The sequence below is a fragment of the Epinephelus lanceolatus genome, chromosome 7, assembly GCF_041903045.1.
Source record: "Epinephelus lanceolatus isolate andai-2023 chromosome 7, ASM4190304v1, whole genome shotgun sequence".
NCBI classification, from domain to species: domain Eukaryota; kingdom Metazoa; phylum Chordata; class Actinopteri; order Perciformes; family Serranidae; genus Epinephelus; species Epinephelus lanceolatus.
In genome coordinates this window covers 25,738,860-25,760,414 of record NC_135740.1, presented here as the reverse complement: position 1 = coordinate 25,760,414, position 21,555 = coordinate 25,738,860, and the positions used below count along the sequence as shown (strand labels likewise).

At 41.2% G+C, this 21,555-nt stretch overlaps 1 protein-coding gene across 1 annotated transcript in view; it reads right to left on the bottom strand.

Annotated features, from left to right (window-relative positions):
* The window catches only part of LOC117261485 (neuronal acetylcholine receptor subunit alpha-3-like), a 28,950-nt gene extending 14,121 nt beyond the window's left edge, over nt 1-14,829 (bottom strand). The window contains exon 1 of the mRNA XM_033633897.2: nt 14,596-14,829. Coding sequence (XP_033489788.1) covers nt 14,596-14,653 — 58 coding nt within the window. The 5' untranslated portion in view covers nt 14,654-14,829. The remainder of the gene's footprint in view (nt 1-14,595) is intronic.
* Between the last annotated feature and the right edge of the window lie 6,726 nt (nt 14,830-21,555).

Below are 21,555 nucleotides of genomic sequence, written 5' to 3'. Positions count from 1 at the left end.
CTTTAAAGGGACGTTGTTAATCACTGTAGACAGAGGTCTCTTTGCCTATGATGACGAAAATCAAATGAAATCAGCTTGACAGCCATGTTTCATTTTACCACTCTTTCCTTCCCCCGCCTCTGTGAAGCGGTAACAAAGTAATGAGGCTTTGTTCTGACGCGGATGAAGCCAAGTCAAGCAGTCATGCATTTCACCCTTAAATAGCCACATTGATTTAGAATTAACCAAACAGTGAGCCTGTCCCCGTCACTCGTGGCTACAGGAGCCAAAAGCTGCAGAAGGAGCCGTGGCCTGTGGGAGGCTCTTTGATCAGGCATGTGCTTAACAGGATGAGCCTGGGAGCGGGTGGTGGACACTCTGAAGGAACTAATTACCCTCCAATAATACACTGCTGGCAGTGTGTGTGTGTGTGTGAGTGCATGGAAAAGAGATACAAAGAGGGAGAGAGAAGCAGCGGAGAGAAGAGATAGGAGGAGAAACGTGTCAGCAAGAAGAAGCAGAGTGGAGCTAGATAGTGTGATTCTGCTCTCCAGGGTTTTTGATGGCCTGACTGTGACATGCTGAGTGACGCACAAGAGGATCCACAGTGATTACTGCATGTGCTGTGACCATCCCATTAAGCACACAGTGCTTGTTGGGACCTATGTATGGGGGCCTCGCCTGTATGCTGGACATATGTATATGTAACTGTGTGTGCGCCTGTGTGTATGCACATGTTCCTATTTATGTACAGTATGTCCACTCACCTTTGATGTGACTCACTCTGAACTGAATATGATTTTTTTTCCACTGATGCATGAAATTCAATGGCTTTTTGCCTCCATGCTTTCATCAGAGAAGTTTTGAAGTCAGATTCTCTGCATATAAAATATTGTAAGCAAACTCACATTTTTATATAAAGAGAACATTTCTCCGAGTGTAAGTATATTCTAATGGGGCGACAGCATAAAATGTTAACTATAAACACTCTGATTAATCAGATGGAGACTTGAATGTAGGTATCAGGCTATACAGAACAAAGGAATACTTCACACATCTATTTCCAAACAGGAGTGTAGGAAAGGGGTAAGCAGAACACGACGTAATTACTTTAATGCTGCAATGTTTCAATGACTAGACCTTCATCAGGCAGTTTTGTAACAAAGAGAAGCCATCTTAAATAGGCGTGGCTGTGAGTTTGCAATTAGTCACATTACCTTATTGTTAAACTACATTCTCTAAAAAAAAATATATATATATATATATATATATATATATATATGTGAGGGCTGACATTTTCATAAGGTGACCATAATGCAATAGTTGAATTTGACCAAATGTGGTTTATTTTTCAACATAGTCTCCCCTGTGGTCTACACACTTCTTCCATCGGTGTTGCAGCGCTTGTAACCCCTTGGTATAGAAGCTCTCCCTACCCCTCTTGAATTCAGCTTTCCACTTTTGTACAGTTGATAAAGTTGGAGCATCATCCCCTAATGTAGCAACCATGTCAGAATGAATGTCCTCGGGGGCTAACCTTTTTCTGCAGATATTTGATAACATCACAGTGCCAAAGTCTGTCCATGTTCATGAAATGTCTCTAGTACTAATTTTCAAAGTCCTCAATTAGCTGTCAAATGTGGGTTTAACTGGAGGGAAACAATGCAGTTAGTACCAGGGAAGGTTCAATTTAATGCATGCCAAGTTTCATTGCTCTGGCATCACTCCTTCTCAGTCAGCCTATGAACTTTTCAGCCCAACTTCCTGCATATCCAAATCTTGCAAATATATGTTTTCAAATCTTGCAGGTACATTAGAAAATGAACCTGTAGGGGTGTGTTTACATGGAGAGTCAGCATCAATACACAAATAGCTGTGGGCTGTAAGAATATTTTTTTGATAAGAATCCACTTAGTTCATAGGATGCAGTCTTGATAGGGTGGAGGATAATCTGACTATTGTCTCGTATATTTTGGGTAAAAATTGGGTAAAAATTGTCAAATCACCCTCCACCCTATCAAGACTGCATCCTATGATCTAAGTGGATTCTTATCAAAGAAATAATCTTACAGCCCCCCCAAAAAAGTAATTTCAGGCCAACAATGCAGGTGTCATTTCTGGATGTAATTACTTTTTGGGGGGGCTGTAAGATTATTGTCTGTATTTTGATGTAATTTTTACCCTCTAACATTTTGGAGGCCTTGTTGTATTTATTATCAAGTTTCCTATTTGTGTATTGATGCTCACTTGCTCAGTTTTTAATCTTTACTTCTTTATTCCTTTATCTCTATGTATAATATTGTTGATTGTTACGCAGACTGATGTTTGGTAATTTACGCCTTTACACTGCACGTGGATAATGTGACTAATCGCAAACTCACAGCCACTTCTATGTAAGATGGCTTCTCTTTGTTACAAAGCTATTTGCCTGATGAAGGTCTTGTCACCGAAACATTGCTGCACTAAATTATTATTCTTGCAAGTTAGACAGTGTGCAGGAGTCTTTTCTGCAAGTTGATATCAGGCTTTACAACATCAGCCCAATAATGGCCCTACTTGACAGGCGTGGGGTGTTGAGAACAAAAAAGAAAAAAGTGTAGTTTGATTCCAGCATAACAACTCCCTCACATTCGCTCTTATGTTCATGTGTGTGTTTATGATGGGTGAAAATGAATGAACTAATCTTCCCGAACAACTCTTTTTACTGCCCAGTATGTACCGGGTCAGCCTGTCGAACATTCAGGTGCTCATTAGTCCCTGACTTTTCACACTTGCTCATTCACTATTAATGTAAGGTGCTGCCTACACTGCCTGCTACAGTGAGTGAACGGGCGAGGACTCGAGTCGAGACCTCCACCAGCCAAAGTGAACATCCCTGGATGGTGATTCTTTCGACTTCAGTGTTTTCATGAGCTTTAAGTTGTAATATGGAAACAACATGGACATCTACAAAGATGTTTTGTATCTTATTAGGCTTAGAGCATTTAAACAACTCGATTGTAATGCATTGTGAAGTTTTGTGGGGTGGGCAGCACTAGCTGTCAAACGTGCACGTACTATAACAGAATGTCACAAAGAAAGTGGGACGCGATATTTAGCAAAAACTATTAAAACTCAAAAGTTTGTTACATTTGCATGCATCAACTCAGAGGAAGTGCAAGTGTGAAAAGAATCAAGCCACCCATCCCGAATGTGTCACACAGACAGAAGAGATTTTCATCTCCTGTAACTCAAGATCAAGAGCGATTAATTACCGTGCTTTGGCAATGAGACATTGTTAATAGTCATTAACACACGCAACTGTGAAATTTCTCTGAAAAAGTAATGAGATGAAGCAAGGACAACAAAAAAATCTGATATTATGGCAAAGATAACTGAGCTAAAACTTGATACTTTGCCATAAAATGTGACTGACAGATTCAACAATGTGTTTCCATGTGACTGATTATCAGCATTAACAGCTGGCATCCATATGTTTAATCATTAAAGTAGCTACAGACTGTCACAGATTAGAGGAGTTCCTGCGGCTGCAGCAGCTTAAAATGTAACAACATACTACTGCAACACACATTTTGGGAGCTGCGTCTGTTTGGAGTGGGAGGTTGTAGTAGTTTTCACAGCACAGCAGTCGCAGCTGCAGGTAATTGAGTAATCAGAACTAATGTCTGATTATCTCTCCTGCTGTGAGGCTGGAGAGGGCCTGGTGAGTGTGCACGCCAGCAGCACTGACTGAATCAGTACTGAGTGAAGATTTTGGGAACCTCTGTGCTTGTGTGACCCAAGCCCACAGAAGATATTGCATCTTTGCCCTCATCTAAAGCCATTTCCTACAATATAATGCTTACACTCAAGGCAACTTTTTTCACAGCAGACATTTCGACTTGTCAGAGTAGGAAAAGGTGCATAGGTGTTACTGGTAACATCAGTGATGGCTCTGTTATATTGAAGTGCCCTGTAAGCATGACAGTGTCACAGTGACTACGTTTAAATGCACAAAATATTCTGGTCTTTGCCCTTATACCGAAAAACAACAATATTCCTACTAAGCTGTTTCCATGGCTAATATTCCCATCTATACGCAGCCATGGATACTCCAATTAACACGCCTTAATGTGTCATTTATCACTTTAAAATATGGGAAAGTGGAACAGCTAGTGCCGCTCGTGCCATTTTGGTTCTTTGCATCAAAGTTTTCCACTGGTAGCTGACTTGTTTGACCGTACGATCACAGCCTCACTCTTTCATTACTTCAACCATCTTCTTGAAAAGGTCGGTGTTGCAATATTTGTGCATATAAAACCTGTTGATATCAAAGTCTTACATCATGTTTAAAAGTAGGTGTGTTTCTCTTTTCAGACAGAACTGTGGGCGTTTCTTCTGGGCATGCATCTCTACCACAAAGCCTTGCAAATAGTTGGCAAGCTGGTTTGTCTTCCACGACAACACATAGCTGACCGTAAACAGATGAGAGACAGCGTGTCGCCAACTGCAGTAAAAACCCCACTTGAGATGCATATTCCAAAAGCCCTGTATACACGCTTAAAGAATGCTCCTAAAACCCAAATAATATGTCATATGTCTTATTCAGAAAATACTTCATTTGGGGAAAAGGCCTAATTTGGAATATCCAACAGAATATGATGTTTACATGACCTGTATCACCACAACCGGGTGCTCAAGGCAGTTGCGGAATCAGTCACCACAGCCAACACTAAGAAGAAAACCATCTCTTTCCTCGAGGCTGAAGAAAAACCCCATTCCCGACCACAGACAAGACAGTGTGGACTGTCCACAGCCCCAGACTGGCAGCTGAGGGTGGATCTTGGGAAAACAAGTTCCCTGATTACATTGCACTCACGAGACTCCGCTAAAACTTGATCATCTTCTCAGATTCCACTAAGCAGGTGATCATGTGGGAGCAGTCTGTGCCCTGAGAGGAGCACATGGAGGAGGCTCATGAGAGGAAGCTTGCTCAATACCAACAGCTGGTAGAGCAGTGCAGAAGCCGAGAATGGCGGGCTCTCTACGAGCCAGTTGAAGTCGGCTGCCGGGGATTTACTGGGCGCTCAATCTGTAAGGTGCTGGCAGGGGTTGGAGTAGCTGGAGCTGCAATGAGGAGGGCCATATGTACTATTAATGAAGCCACAGAAAAAGCCACTCAGTGGCTTTGGATGAAGAGGGCAAGCCCGTGGATTGCTGCTGCTGGAACACAATTCGGGACTTGATCAACCCCGGATGGCTCACCTGGGTGAATGGTATGATGTTGACCAAAAACCTATGACCTCAGGAACATCACTGACGATGCATCCCAGCGCATCCTAGAGATGTATCTTGAAACCAATCAAATTCGGAATAGTGTCATATTTAGAATAATACAGAATTATTATCGTGCATGTAAACATATACACTGAGCCAGCATGCACATCACCAAGCCTTAAATATGAAACAGCTAAATGGAATTCAGCCATCATCAATTTTATTATTTCCTCCTGTGCTTTTCCTTTTAACTGTCTGACTTAGTAGCAGACCAATTTCTGTCCTCTCTTAGACAACTCACCTGCAATTTCATAATCTAGCAAAAGACAAAATGTTCTCCTGGATGTGCAAGCAACGCTGCTAGAAACTATTCAGTCTCTTCACGTAGAGAACTGGGTTTCCTTTCCTGGTCAAGGAAAGAGAAAGAACTAGAAACTAGCTTTCTGACCCAAAGATGAGCAGCTGCTCAAAGGGAATGGGTTTTAATAAAATTAACAAGTTAATCTTTAGCCCGACCTTCACCTACATCCTCAAACACCAAGTAGTGGTACAGGAATGAGATCATGGGTATAGCATATCAAATGATGTGATGTGAGTCACCAATCAGCTTCCTCCCTCTGGAGGAGACTCTAGGCAGACTCACGTTATGCTGGAAAGATTACATTTCCCACACTGACCAGAAAGAAATTCAGGACCCATCAATGGGAAGGAAAGTCCTGAAGAAAGGATGCTGGGCAGCGCTGTTTTCCACGACCCAGACATGGGTATGTAAATGGAAAATGGATAAATGGCTGAATGGATCAATGGAGGGCTTCCACTGTTGTACCACTGATGGAGTCTGAGCAGGAAGTTATGACAGTGAAACTGCGAGAACTTTGATGAACACAGGAGGGCAATCGATAAGGTATTCACCACTCAGCAAGTGGGCAACCTGGCAAGCCTTACCTGGTGATAGGTGTGGAATGGATGATGGTTGGCTAATGTCAAGTCTCAAAGTACTCTCAAAACCACAGAGATCAAGTTCATACTGAATGAAGAATTCTATTAAACAACTGCAGACAACTAAAAAACTGACTGTAAAACTTTGTGCAGAAACAGACCTTAGATGGAAAGTACCTGAAAAACAAGATTCAAGAGGGGAAACTAACAGGATATTGTTTTACAGATGACACTGTTGTAGTATGCCAATGAGAGGAAGGCTTAACTCTTAACCATGAGAGTTTGAAGTTGTTGAGCCTGGACTTCTGCTCTAGTACCAGAACAACAAACACACCAAGCTACCGCCAAACATTGGGAGGCTATGACACATTTTGAAAGCCTACTTTATGTGATAACAAATTGGGGTAACTAGATACAGCAATAATTAATGCCAATACCAGGGTTTCAGTCATTCATTCATTACTGGTTGTTTATTAGAAAAATCTACTTAAGTCTAACACATTTCAAATCTCTTCTATCATAATGTGTTGTGAAAATAGCTCCCTGCCATTTTCGGCTTTGAGAACTTTGAATGCTCCATAATGGATGAGGAATGGCTTATTCATGAAGTTGAAATGAGGAGTTATTTCATTACTAAATCCTAATCCTTGGAGAATGAGACTCATTTTTATTACAAAAATAAAGAAACTTTAAAACACTTGTGTATTACACTGTAGAAACATCTAACAAGTACTTTACCAAAAGACAACAGGTAACAAAAGGCTCTTAAACTGAAAAGCATCTCTTATGCTGGAAAATTAAAAATCTAAAATAAATGACATAATAAAAAATAAAACTTGTTAGTTTCACCTTGGCTATATGCAAATGTAAATGTCAGGTCCAAAGTCACAGTGTCAGATCAGTCACCCCAGTCAGTCAGTAATGCTGCCTCCTAAAGGCTGTGGAGCAGTACATTTCTCCCTGCTGAGGTGAGGAAACTCGAGGCTGATCAGCTCATCAGCTGAGTGGGAGCACCTGTCTGCAGTGCACCAACAGATTCACTCCGCACATCAGAGTGGCTGCAGCAGACAACAGAGAGACAACTGTTCAGCTTGGGGGAAACCACAAAGAGGCTACTGGTATGAATTGATACTGACAAAATGTTTACTGTCTTAATGAATTAATTGAATGAAATGGCCTGCTTAGATTTGATTTTCTCTTTGACTTATGTTTGTTTAAAATACTGTACTGTTTAAAGTGCTGCAGGTTACACATTGATTTCACTCTTTAATGTTAAAGTAACCAATGATGTTAAATGATAAGGAAAATAAATGTTTGTGAGTTAGAGTTTGAATAAGTTATACAATATTTAACAAAGAAAGAATATTTATCAGAATTATTTCCAAGTAACAAAATGGCCTATGTGAAAAGAAACTGTATTGCAGTGCATATGTTTCTGCCAAAATAGTAGTTTGTTGCTCACTAAAAATGCATTCCAGTAGTCAATGTTAGCTAAACACTATGAACATTGGTCATTTAATAAGATGCATTGATGTAGCATGTTTGAAATGTTAAAATAGCAAACATTGCAAGTTAAAACCATTTAAGTTAAAGTTACATTATTTAAAATATTTAAAAATGAGTTAAAACATTATCTCATTTCCTTTGAGAGTGATGATTGTATATTTCTGTTTCTATTTGAAGGTTTTCAACCTATTATACCTCTAATAGCAAAATAAAACTGTGAAGAGGAAAAGAGTTGTTCCCGTGTTTATTTATGGTTGACCAAGCCACTTTCAAGTTTGGACAGAAGCTGAACAGATAGGATAACTTGACAGTAAATGCTGATCACTTTAGCAGTAATTGTTTTATCTCGTTTTGCTTTTGCGTCTAGAGGGTTCTTGAACGCAGCGAGGATAGAGAGTTCATGTTGGGCAAAAGGAAATTCGCGCTTGTGAACTTTGTTGCACATTTCCTGCATCAATCCACATACCGTACAGCTGTGTGCATATATATATATATATATATAAAGCTTTCAGTATGATCTCGAGGTACCTGGTTTGCTAACATGGGGTAACAGTACTATCAGTTGTTTTAAAGCTCAATAAACACAGATAATATTTGACTGAAATTTCTCCCATTTATCCGGGGCATTGAAATCTTCCAAGACACATGGACCAGCACCAAACGGAAACCCTGGCCACAACATGCAATCTGAGACCTGTGATCAGTGGTGGACAAAGTCAACAAATCTACTTACTTGAGTCAAAGTATAGATACTCCTGCCAAGTGAAAGTTGCCGAGTCAAATTATTACTTGCGTTAAAGTACTGGGGTATTTAAGTAAACAAGGGCTTTTTTTTTATCTTAACACAATGTTATATGTCATCACAATACATTTACAGAACCTAATGACTCAAAGCCCAGTTTAGACCAAAGATTCGCGACGAGATGACTCAAAACTTGTAATGCGCCATTCTACAATGTTTTAAAAAACTGCTGGTTCACTCCAGTGCAACTAGATGAACGGTGTATCATCACTATGCAACAACTTGCTATGCATCCGTTCTGATTTCCAATGTTTTAAAAAACTAGATGAACGGTGTATCATCACTATGCAACAACTTGCTATGCATCCGTTCTGATTTCCAATGTTTTAAAAAACTGCTGGTTCACTCCATGCAACAACTTGCTATGCATCCGTTCTGATTTCCAATGTTTTAAAAAACTAGATGAACGGTGTATCATCACTATGCAACAACTTGCTATGCATCCGTTCTGATTTCCAATGTTTTAAAAAACTGCTGGTTCACTCCAGTGCAACTAGATGAACGGTGTATCATCACTATGCAACAACTTGCTATGCATCCGTTCTGATTTCCATCTTGTCAGACTTATTTTGTGGCTGAATATAAGTGGTGGCGTCTTGAGATACGAATGAGGATAGTGAAAGTGAGATACTGGCTACAGTTGGATTTGTAGTAGTGATGAAACAGCAAAACATGAGCAAAACACACGTTTAAAAAACAAATCAAGGCGAGAAACTGAGGTGAGTCGAAATGTAAGCAGGTAAGGAGGATAAGAAAAGTGGGGCACAATGCTCAAATATCCTTGTCCTCCATCTGAGGCATCTGTTGTCTTGTCCAACCTCATCTCCAGCTTTCTACTTCTCACCCTTCCTCCCTCCCTCCCTCCATCCTAAAGCGTGACTCAGTTCATCGCCAGCACCAAAGACCAGGATGTCCCAGAGGAATGCAGCAGGGCTGTCTGGAGGAGGATGTTAAGAGCGTGTGTGAAAGAGAGTGAAAGTGTGTGTGTATTTGTGTGTGTGTGTTGTTGGTTGGAGGGGAGTATGATGGTTTAAGCCAATCCATAGGGGGTGGAATAAGTCCTCAGCCTCCGCCTGTGGTGGTTACACCATGTGAGGGGGGTTTGGTTGCAATAATCACACGACAATCGCGTTAAGAGGATCCTCAAGCCACCGCGCAGTACTTAAGCCACACGCACACAGTAACACACACACACATGCACACTGATTGCCTGTCAGACTTTAATGCAACTGTATTGCTTCTGGAAGAGAAACCAGAGAGCTGTTGTGTAGATCTAAACTCAGAGAAGCATTTAAGTCTGGCAGAGGAGCCTGATGATGCTGCAATGCAAACACACAACTCCATAGAAGCAGACGCAGATAAAAACCAGAGGAGATTTATGTAGACAGAAAGAGCGTTTGATTGTTGGCCACATTATAACCTCCATTGTTAAGACTCAGTTGTGAAAACTTTCAACTTCATTTGAGCATTTTGTGAATTATTAGCACTGCACTTGCTGCTCTCTTGGGTAGCAGATCCTCTTTACACTTTCAACACACAGCTGCAGTCTATTAAAAGTGAAATAAAGGGTCAGTCTTGAAACATAATGCGGATAAAGTCAGTATAATGCAGGCATGGTTGGACAATTCTCTCAGCTATTTCTGCTCGAGCTGATACAGGCTGCAGAAATGTATCACGCAGTTTCATCCGTTTTAATCACCCAATTGAAATCGTATAGAAACTATCCTGATTATACGTTGCACTACAATCTACCACACAAGATGTGACTTTACTTTGAAACTCCAACTAACAGCCCCATGCTGCTCAGATCTCTGATTATTTACCTCCAAGCTACTCCAGTCAGATTCGACTAAAATACCCCAATCCCATGGTCTGCAGGATCAGCTTTTCCTCTGTTATGGGGACAAATCAGCCGATCCTGGATGGCAGGAGACAATACCTTCTGTAGCCGGCTAATCAGACCCCCACTGGGAGTGTGTGTGTGTCAGTTTGTGTGTTTTTAGGCACTTATCTGCATATACAGCTCCTGTACAGAGTCGTGCAAAAGCCCACACAGCCGAAGAGGGATTGAGGGAAGGAGAGAGTGGAGGGAAGGAGAGAGTGGGGGAAAGAGGAAGGTGAGGGCAAAATCCTTTCATTTTTCTGAGGCTTTCTCTCCAAATATCAAAGTTAACCACCTCTAACTAGCAAGAAAACAGTCGATTTATTCTCTCTATAGAAAAAAATCTGCTCTACTGTGGAGAGTATTGACACCGTCATCCCTTCACAGCACCGCTTTCTTGTTCCTTTTGAAATTCGCCCAGTTCAAGGGCGAAGCAACAAAGCAGTCGGCTGTAGCAAATCTCTCCAGCTGAAGAGAATGACAGTGTGACGGAGTGAGTCCATCCCACGTGTCATACGGAGGCACATCCCTTCCCCTTGACTCTGAGTAGGCGTCAGGTTACAGGATATGTGAAGCCAACGTCTTTCACATGTCGACCGGAGCGTGACAACATGAAGGCACTTATTGCTGCACCCACAGGGGGGAAGCGTGGTTCCACATCTGGGACAACCTCACTGCACTTAAAGTAAAAAAAACGGTTTCATATAACATGGCAGTGATTAAACCTATAGCCAGAGAGATGACTCCTCCATAAGTTTATTCGAAGCAAAATCAGGAAAAATGTGTGGTTTGTATGGGATAAACCGAGGAAGACTTTTAGTCTGAGAAGAACTGAATGAACCAAGAAGTGTCTGTCATACTGTATGCAATACAATAAATGTCATTGAAATGTTGCCTGGGTGCAGACCTTGGAATCCGCCCACTCTGCCAAGCTGACTGATTCATCTGATGCATCGTGACATAAACACAGCGGTTTCTTGGTTAAATAAAAATCAACCAATAAGCAGCAGGCAGGCCTAAAGCCTTTGCCAAGCTGTTGTCAAGCATCGCACTGAAACCAATGACAAGTCATAACAATAATGACGAGTGCTATAGACAAGACAGACGCTGCTATTGAAGCTGTTTTAAATAGACATGTCTTCTCAATATCACCCGATAAGATAGATTGTTTTAATTTGCTCCGACCAGTCTTAAAACTCTGGCAAAACAGGTACGTTGGCATGTCTACGCCTCAGTGTGGCCTTAAAATGATGTTAGATTCAGGCAGATAAGTTGGTCACTAGTGATTAGTTAGGAAAAACTGAGTCCCTCTCCCCCATGGAAATCAATCAGATTGGACGCAATTGAGTGGTGCAGAATTTAGTCCCAGGGTTTTCCAAATATTAATTTATTGTGGCAGCCTGCCATGCTATCAACACCTGATGCCACATATTGATACACATTTATTTTTGGAGCTGGACCATTCAGTAGGAGTGTTCTACTTAGTTTTTTTAAACACTCACACTCCAATGGAACAGCCACCAGGGGCAAATTGGGGTTTAGTATCTTGCTTAGGGATACTTTGGCATGCAGACGGGAGAAGCCGGGGATTGAACAGCCAATCTTCCAATTGGTGGATGACCCATTCTACCTCTGAGCCACAGCCACCCCAATATATACCATTCAGTTACTCATTGCACCACACTCTTGGACTGCAGAGCATAATCTGGGCACAGACAGAGCAGCATTGCACTGTGTCTAAAAGTTTGCTTTCACTTGCCTCTGCAGCAGCTGCTCCTCTTATCCCTTGAAAACCTCTGAATTTAGAGATGGGATAAAACATGATACAAAAGGAACAAAAAAGTAGTAGTTTGTTTATAGCCTAACGTTAGCTTTTTACTTCTGGCGATTACAGTTACTCCTAAATAATTGTATTAATAAATAAAACTATTCTAAACTTGTGACTGCCACAGAGACTAGGGAACCAGGGCGATGCTAACTTTTGCTAGCCTACAAAAAAACTCATCATCCCTGCAGCACTCTATATCAGACTGAAGATAAAAACTAAATCAAAAAGTTGTCAATTCTGTCTGGTACCAGCCACATTCAAATGAATAATTTATGTAAAAATAGCTTAAGTGAAAACTAGCTGATAGCAGCAGCTAGCCGTAGCTAAAGCTAAAAAAACAAACTAACTTACCCTGATTATTTTTCATCTGCAACTGAAAAAATAAAAAGCATATGAACGGACAGTTTAGTTTGTTACTCTACATAACAGCTACTTTAATGAGGCAATAATTTTGAAGAACAAAACCGCAGCTTAACTTTTGCTAATGCTAAGCAGGCTACCTTAGAATAGAGTAAGCATAGCGTATCCGCCATCTCAGGTTTTGACTCTAGTGGCATTCATACAGCATGGTGGGGTTGGGCTACCTTTAAATTACATATTTTAATATTTTCAACTGTAAATTGATCAACTGAATTGATTTTGATACATATATTAAAAGTAGAAGCACAGACAGCTGGCAAAACAGAGGTAGCCTATGTTTTACTCCTATGAGCTATGGATCCTAAATCTAACCAAATTAAGTTTATGTTCTTAAGTAAACTAGTTTAAAAGGTCAAGAAAGCTGTCATTGTTAGGAGATACTGTTTATCCCCCTTGCATTCTGTGGATATAAATCCAAGGCAGACAAATCAGCCTAAAGGTATAAAATGAAGGCATTACAACCTGTCACACAGTTTGTAAGACAACCTGGGATTTTTCTCCAGCGCTTCTGTAACCTAACCAACAGCTCTCTATCTTTGTGGGGCCGTATAGAAACTCAAATTTCAGCAGCATAAACCCACAGAATAAGACTGATTGACAGGCGTTGAGGTGCAACAACAGCAGTGAGCACTTAGAACAAAGATGCTGCCAAAAAACATATTAGCACTTTAAAGTGAGTTATTTTATGCTCCACACAGATAGATACCCATTATGCCTGGTGCTCCCATCGGTAAAGACGCTCTCCCAAGAAACCTGTGTCTATCTTTGCGGATGTGATAAAATTCAGAACTGAAAATAACCATTCAGTTACATGTGAACACAGCATTAAAGCATTTATCTAGTCTTTGTTCTGCTGCGTGTCTCCTGGGAGCCACTCAGGGACCCCACTTCAAAATTTGCTGCTTTAAAGCACACAGGAGACTGGCAGCCTTACATGAACCCGAAATGGAGAAAATAGAAGATGTTTGTTGAGGGGATTTTGGAAAGAAAAGAAAAGAAAGACACAGATCACACAGAGAGCAAAACAAAATACAGACAACTTGTCAGAGTGATCCAGCTCTGATTTAATGTCACAGACTCCAGGAATTAGACTGAACCACAAGGGAAATGACTTTGACTCATAACTTGAAAAGGAAATTTAAAGCATATCAGGATCTACACACTCGCAACCATGCACCTGTTCAGTGCAACAAGACATGGCATCCATCCCATTCCTAACCCTGACCTCTGACCCCTGTTGGAGCCCACAGCCCTCCACATCTGCATCAAAGGATGAAATCAATATTTACACTCACTGAGCAGCTGCTGCTGGAGAAACGTATGTCATCCCTGTGTTGGCATCTATTGTGCAGGGATGGTTGCTTCTAAGTAGCTCCGGGGGATGAGGTATCAGCTATAATGAGCCATGTCACCACCACAGATCATCATCCAACCAAACCCTTTGTCCCTCCCTCCAACACAACAGCGACTCTACAAGTTTCTACAGAATATGGGATGTTATAATTCACAGGTGAGCACAACCACTCAGCAATGTTTCCTCCTTCTAATGAGGAGCTTTTTGACAGAGCAGCAGGCAGGACGCACGGCATTAAAATGTGGGAGGGAGACTTTTTTTTTCAAGATGAGCTCTTGATTTGCTGCGAGTTGTGCGCTCCTGAGCTCTCACACACTGAATAATTTAAGAAGTGTGTTGAATATTTTGCACAAACTGCCAGCTGAAGCCATAAAACGTCTTTGCGTTTCATCATCACGCACAAGTTTAGTTTTTATACCCATGTTATCCTGCTTGGTTAATAATTTTAGTCACTTGTAAATGGAGCCAGACGCGCACTGCAGGTAACTTGAGGTGGAAGGTGACTACAGATAACTTAAAAGTAATGTATCAAGCAAGGTTAAAACATTTACATGACTCCTAAATGAAGCGATGGTGTCGCTAAAGTAGCGACTATAACCCTGATGCCGACTCACGGCGCGCTGTCTTACCTTGCGCTGCGAGGAGCACCAGCAGGAGGGCGTTTGTTAGTTTCCCGGAGAAATTCATCGATACATCAGCGCTTGACGATGCTTTCTGCAGATAAAAGATGCTGCTGATGATTTAAAACCTCGTCAGTAACCCGCCGCAGACGTCTGTGAAGCCTTAAGATTCGAGCAACATCTTCCTTTGCGCTCCGGAGCGTGGAGAGGTTCAGGTTGGACTCGCGGTGCGCTCTCCCGACATGAACAACTTCTGCACGTCCCGCCTCCCCCTCTCCCCTCCCCTCCCCTCCGTCCCCGCGTACAACTCACCCACCCACTCACCCAAGGGCCAAACCTAGCGACCTGAGTCACAGTGACTCACAGGTGATAAGTTTGGAATAATGAAATGGATTTTCAAATGTGGCTCTCTAAGACCGCCAGGGGGTCCCACTGCAAAAATGTAATAACATTTATTCTCATGTGCAGCTGTGCAATCCAGCTTTCCTACATAAATATTAGGTTTTAATGCATTTTTATTTTTCTGCTTAAGTTTAAAATATTATTGAAACATAAACAATATTCTTGAATCACAAAAATCTATTTATCTATCAATTTAATTAAAGTTAAAGGGCTTTATTGCCATGGAAGTCTATCTATCTATCTATCTATCTATCTATCTATCTATCTATCTATCTATCTTGGCCTATCTGAACTCTGAACACAGCTTGAATAATGTGTATATTCGGCAACAATGCCCTGACAATAAAGTTTAACTAAAGCATCTCAAACTCAAAGAATTATCCTCACATCTTCTCAGTTTAGCTCTAGAGGAAGATGCAGCACACACACACGCACACACGCACGCACGCACGCACGCACACACACACACACACACACACACACACACACACACACACACACACACACAATAAGATCACATATTTTCACTGCTGAGCTGTAAATGACCTATTTAGTCACTTAATTGATTTTGTACGCATAACAATGCTCAGGCAGCTTAAAGCATTAGCTGCTCTATAATAGAGTCTTGAAGGCTGCAGACTCTGCCCAATTCAAATAATGGAAAGCTATTAATGCACAGCAGCACAACGTGGAATTGCACTGTCGAGCATGCAGGTCCAGACTGACTGATTCATCTATAAAAGAAAGAAAAAATGCAGCAGTGGTGGGTTTTAAATTTCATACACTGAAGTAAACATTGAAATAAATATACTTTAGCTAAACATTTTTAATGTGTAGTTTTGCTCTGTGTTGTAGGTTTTGAGTTTGGGGAGAAAGTTCTTATTAAAACCTTTCAACTATGAGGACCTGATGTTTGAAAGCAATATGCATCAAAAGTATCCTCTTTCAGTTTGTCCATATTCCTTCAATCCATCTTTTGTAAAACTCAGTCAAGCATGAACAGTAATGGATGGGACTTACCTGGTTAAATATAGGTTAAATAAAAATAGATGAATAGAAATAATAGTGTTGTGAGGCAAAAATGACAGGATGGACAGACATAACTTTCAGTTGCTTTGTCTCTTAATATTTCATGATGCATGTCTATACATGTTTTATTATTCAGCAACATAAGATGAATCTGCCACATATTCACTCCTCTTAACTCACTTACCTGGCAACAAAAATCACTACTATACCTGCGTCTAACGTGGAGTTACACATGCACATGGACACACACACACTTTTATATTTGTGTGGACATGCATTGATATACATGCAGGGCAAATAGTTGGAGATAGTTTCTTATTTCATGAGATTATAGCTTTTTAGAATAGTGTTTGACATATGTTTTAGTGTGTTCTTCCTGCACATCAGACAAAAATCAGCTCCACAGTGTAATAGGTGAATTGGGAGAACAGGACCTAAACGTACATGTGCCTTGCATGTCAGCAGCTGGCAGGTCAGGAGCCAAGAGGGCTGAAGACGAGTGGAACGACTCAGTCCTCAATTTTAAGCTCAATTAGTTTTGTCGTTGGGTGAGTGAAGTCAACCGAGGTTGTTGTTGAGGCTCGGAGGCTGGAAACTGCGGTGATTAAATGCTTCTCATGGGTTGGTAGGAGCCTCCAAAAGAACAGCGGAGACAGAGAAAAGAAAGAGGGAAGCAAGGTAGTGAGTGTAAAGAGAGGTTTTATAGGAGGGGATGATGCAGAGAGGGTGTGATGGGGGAAACTAAAGGCACATGGACAGCTAATAGAGACAGAGAAACACAACTGAGCATGAAATGTTAAAAGTTACAGAAGAAGAACGGAAATGCAATTTGGCTGCTTGATGTGTTTCAGTGTGGCAGAGCCAGTGAATGTATTTGCATGTTTTTTTTATTCCACAAGATGCTGAGAAAAGCTGAGGAAGAGTCTCCACCCACCGGCACAGGCTGGAGAGAGACAGGAGAATCTCCTTTATTCTGTTTTTTTAACTCTTCCTCTCACACTGTGTTAATCTTTTTTTTATTTCATGCCACTAAATTTACAGTTTTCCTTTCTCTCCTGCCTCTTTGCCTTTGCACCATCTTTTTTTTTTCTATTAACTTTAATAACAGTGAATCCCTCCCCAGTGTCACAGGGAGTTGAGTCTTCTTGACATTCAACACCAAAAAACAAACAAACATTTGCAGGTATTTCCCACAGCGTTGAACTTTAAAGCTTAAAGGTCAAGCTTTGACCTTTGCTGTTTATTGAATATATTTCCCTCTAATTACGTAACAGTTTGATCTAAGGGATGGAGTAACCAAGGTGTATGTTTGACTTAATACTACTTTGATTTTTTACCTCATTTAATGAGCAGTCTTAGATATAAAATTGGCTTTTAGGGGAACCCACAAAGATTTGATGTTGTGGCTAAGTAGGAAATATTGTTTGTTTTTGAAGCACGCACTAAGTGTGCATAATATTTTTGGACTTCTTCCACACAGTCAGTTGCAGCCCCTTTTGCACAAACCACATCTCAAATGTTTAAAAGCTTAAAGTCTCTCTGTTCACCTCAAGTGCTTCTTATCTGCAGCTCTTTCTTGTGTTTAGTTATAATTAGGGGAAGTAAAACAGGATAACGGCCTCAGCTTGCTTCACAAACATCGTAAAGGTAAAAGAAAGGGCCCCTCATATTTTGTATACTCATACATACAGTAGTCAGTAAACTTTTCAGTGATAAATATGATTTATAAACAGTGATTTTGCCACTGTATGAACTTTCAAAATTGTATTTTAAACAAATGCTCATCATGGTCTAGTCAACCAGAGGCAGAATTAACACTAATATTAAGGAAGTAACACAACTAACGCACGTAATTCTACAAATTCTATTTTGCTTCTTATTGAAGAAGCATTGTGCATGAACATGTCCACTACAAGTAGAATATTGTCAATTGCTTTACCGTCATCACACGACCCTTTCTGATGTGGAACTTAAGCTGTTTTCTATGCTTTCCTCAAAGACACGAGACTCCATTGACAAGAACAGTAATTTTACCTTGCAGAACACAGGAGCTGCTGAGTCTAACTCTGAAGTCGTCGAAATCCGGTGCTTGGGCAGTAGCTTGCTGCATCAGACACTGAGAAAAAAAGCCATACTTTATCGTCAGCATGACATGCTGTTATCGTTTCATTGTGTTCGGCAGTGTCAGGAGGAAACGCAGCGGGACAAGGATGAAAGTTAAGACAGTGAAAGTCTGAGTACCGCAGGAGGTAAGGGTGGTGGATGGGTCAAACAAACACTGACTTTCACCTGGGAGAGTGGTGTTTGTGTCCCGTAAGATTATAACGCCAAACCCTGTTTTTTTTTCCTAAACCTAACCAAGTGTTTTGAGTTGCCTAAACCCAACCGCATGCGTTAGTTGTTGGAAGAACAAAAATGTCAATTCTCGCAGTGCTTTTATTTTGAAAGAGACTGAAACGATAAATTTCCTGTGAAAATGGAAATTTATTTTGAAAAACGACAATGCATGTAACAGGCATAACTTGATACGGTATTCCAGAACATCAACAATCAACGCACCGAGGGTATCTTTAACATCTAAGCGTGGAAGGTCCATGACCAAACGTCGATATGTGACAAGGTCGGAGTGAGAATGTGCTGACCTCTGCCTTAATCAGGTAGTTTATTTGTGTGATTGTGTGACTTAGTTGAATCCAAACTAACCCTTTAACACACTAAAGTCACACAATAACACATAAACTAAGTGATCGAGGCAGCGGTAGATCAGCAGCTTCCGTGTTTTTGTGTGTCTGGTGGCTTTGAAGACAGCATAGACAATGGCTTCAGCTCTCCATCAGAAAGGGCTGTGTGACGGCAGGTACAGTGGTGAATATATTCTAAATATGTGAACACTTAAACTGATATGGATATTTTTAGGTGGTTAAAATAGATTTTACTGCTGCCCAGATCCCCAGCACTACGTTGCTTAGCTTCCATGACGGTACTCCTGTCTGCTTCTCCAAACTGGGGGCATGCCTACTGACATCTAATACACTGACTATGGATAAGAACCTTATTCAACCCCAACTCAAAAAGTCCAAACTATCCCTTTAATATTTACCACTTAGGTCCAGCAGAGACAGACAGTCTCAGAAGAAGAAATGGGAAGAGACAGAGCATCTGCAGCGATGCAGGAATTAGTCAGGTTCACAGGAGGAGACTATTGCCCTCCAGTGTCACAATCAGTCGGCTGGTGAATCCAGCCGAGGTGACATCCCAGCGCTGCTTACCTTCCGACAGAGCCAGCGAACAAGGGAAAACACTCTACCCTTCCTCTCCATACCGCCCTTTTTTTGTCACTCTGCTACTTTTCTTTTGCTCTGTCTCTTCCTCTGTGCAATCATGCAGCCAGACACACTGTTAAATAACAGCAGGCATCTGGTCGGACAGCTCAGACAAAGCAGAGGGACCTTGAGGGCCTGATGGAGACAGCAAATGAAAAGGAAAAGGGCAAGTGTGGTTGCAAACAATGTGTGTCAGACAGGACTGTCCTGCCTCATCCACATCAACCTTATACAGTGTTTTTCTCTCCTCATCTGATTCTATTTGGGTTTTATCTCTCAGTTTTCTGTCTTTATTCCTGCCTCTATCACTTCATATGTCTGTCTCTATAAATCACTAATTTCTCTGACCTTGGTTTCTCTTTTTTTGACGTTATATTTCGACGGCTGTAAGAGAAGAGAGCATAAGTGGGTTTTATCTTTCCTCATTAAGTGCACAGTTAGTCCTCTTCTTCTTCCTTTCAGCTGGTCACAGTCTCACCTCGTTACTTGTCACTCACACTGATGAGACGTCTGCCGTTAAACAACCTGTGGTCTAATGTTGCAGCACGTCTCATCAGTAACCTGTATTATTGAACAGGTTGTGTCTGTGGCAAATTTAACAGCAGATTAACCCCAGTTAACCTCTTTTACCCCACATGAGCACATTTAAGGCTGCATCAATCAATATGTGGTGCAATGTTAATAATATAATGTAATATAATATAATGTAATATAAGTGCCTTTTAGTGTCTTGTTTTGATTTTACTGCACAAAGGTTTTTTTGTAGTTTATTATTGCTGTTTTTTCTTTAATAAAAGAGCTCTAATAAAAATAAATAAAACATGAGCGGCATGATGGTGCAGTGGTTAGCATCGTCACCTCACAGCAGGAGGGTTCTTGATTCGAAACCCAGCATGGGGGAGCCCCTCCATGCGGAGTTTGCATGTTCTCCCTGTGTCAGCGTGGGTTTTCTCCGGGTACTCCGGCTTCCTCCCACAGTCCAAAGACATGCAGGTTAATTGGTGACTCTAAAGAGGCATACACCACTTTTCATGCAAAATTTGTGATGTTTGACAACAGACTTGATGGGAGAAGCTTTTACCCATGCTTGCAAACATTTTGGAGATGGGAAACTGGTGATGCAGACAGTGAGGTGGAAGCCTGGTTGTAGAATGGGTTAAATATTTGTGGATAATTTGGCTAATTTTGTCTTTGGGCTGAGATTTTTTTTTATAACCGTGCTTATGTGGATGGGAATGAAGGCGAGGAAACCCCCATTTTTTACACCCCCCATGTGTGTGGACTAGACCTTGGTGTGGATGTGGCCTAAATGTTGATACTGAACATAAAATAAAATGTTGACTGGTTGTGTTTTCTACCAAAATATCTAATCTTGCAAACACCACCTGCTTGTAAACTTTACTTTTAATGGTTATTTCTGGGCACCCACAGCACTTGGTTAACGTTAGGGAAAGATCATGGTCTGGTTTAACACAGAAAAAGTCTGCAGTGATTTAGACATAATGAGTTAACATTTAACCATAAACTATTTCAGTTTCAACTGATGCAGTTATGTAAAGTGTTAAATAATCGACTGGCATTTAACTACGGTATAGCCGAATGTGATCTCAGAGTTCCTAACTGAGGGGACATGTGCTACTGACCTCTTGCTATCTTTCTTTCCTTACCCTTTAACCCCATCTAAACAGTTTAGCCTTCCTCCCATGATCCCCCTCTTCTTGTTCCTTCTGCTCTGCCTAATCCTGCCATTCCACTGTCACCAACCCATTTTAAAAAGCTCTGAGCATCCCCTCTCCTCCTACAGCTCGTCCCGTTCTGCCAGTCACGCTACACTCTGTGACCCCGCTCAACCCTACAGCCTTCCCTCCCCATCCCCATCCCCATCCCCTCCACCCCTCCTCTCACTGCTCCCTCCTCCTCCTCCTCCTCTCTCTCACTCCAGCAGACCCATTAACACCACAGAGCACTTACTTCCTGTTTCCCATTCATCCACTGTCCACTATGGTCATGCTGTGGCCTGTTGCAGCCACCAGCAACTAATTAAAGTCCCTTCACTGCTCAGATCACAGTTATCTGATTAAAGCCCTTTGCTGCTAATTAAACTGCCATTTCTCTGTGCCATGTTTTTTTTCTTCCCATGAACCTTCACTCTCCCGTCCTCTCACATACACATATGTACAAATCTATAGCAGCAACTTACACACAATATACTGTG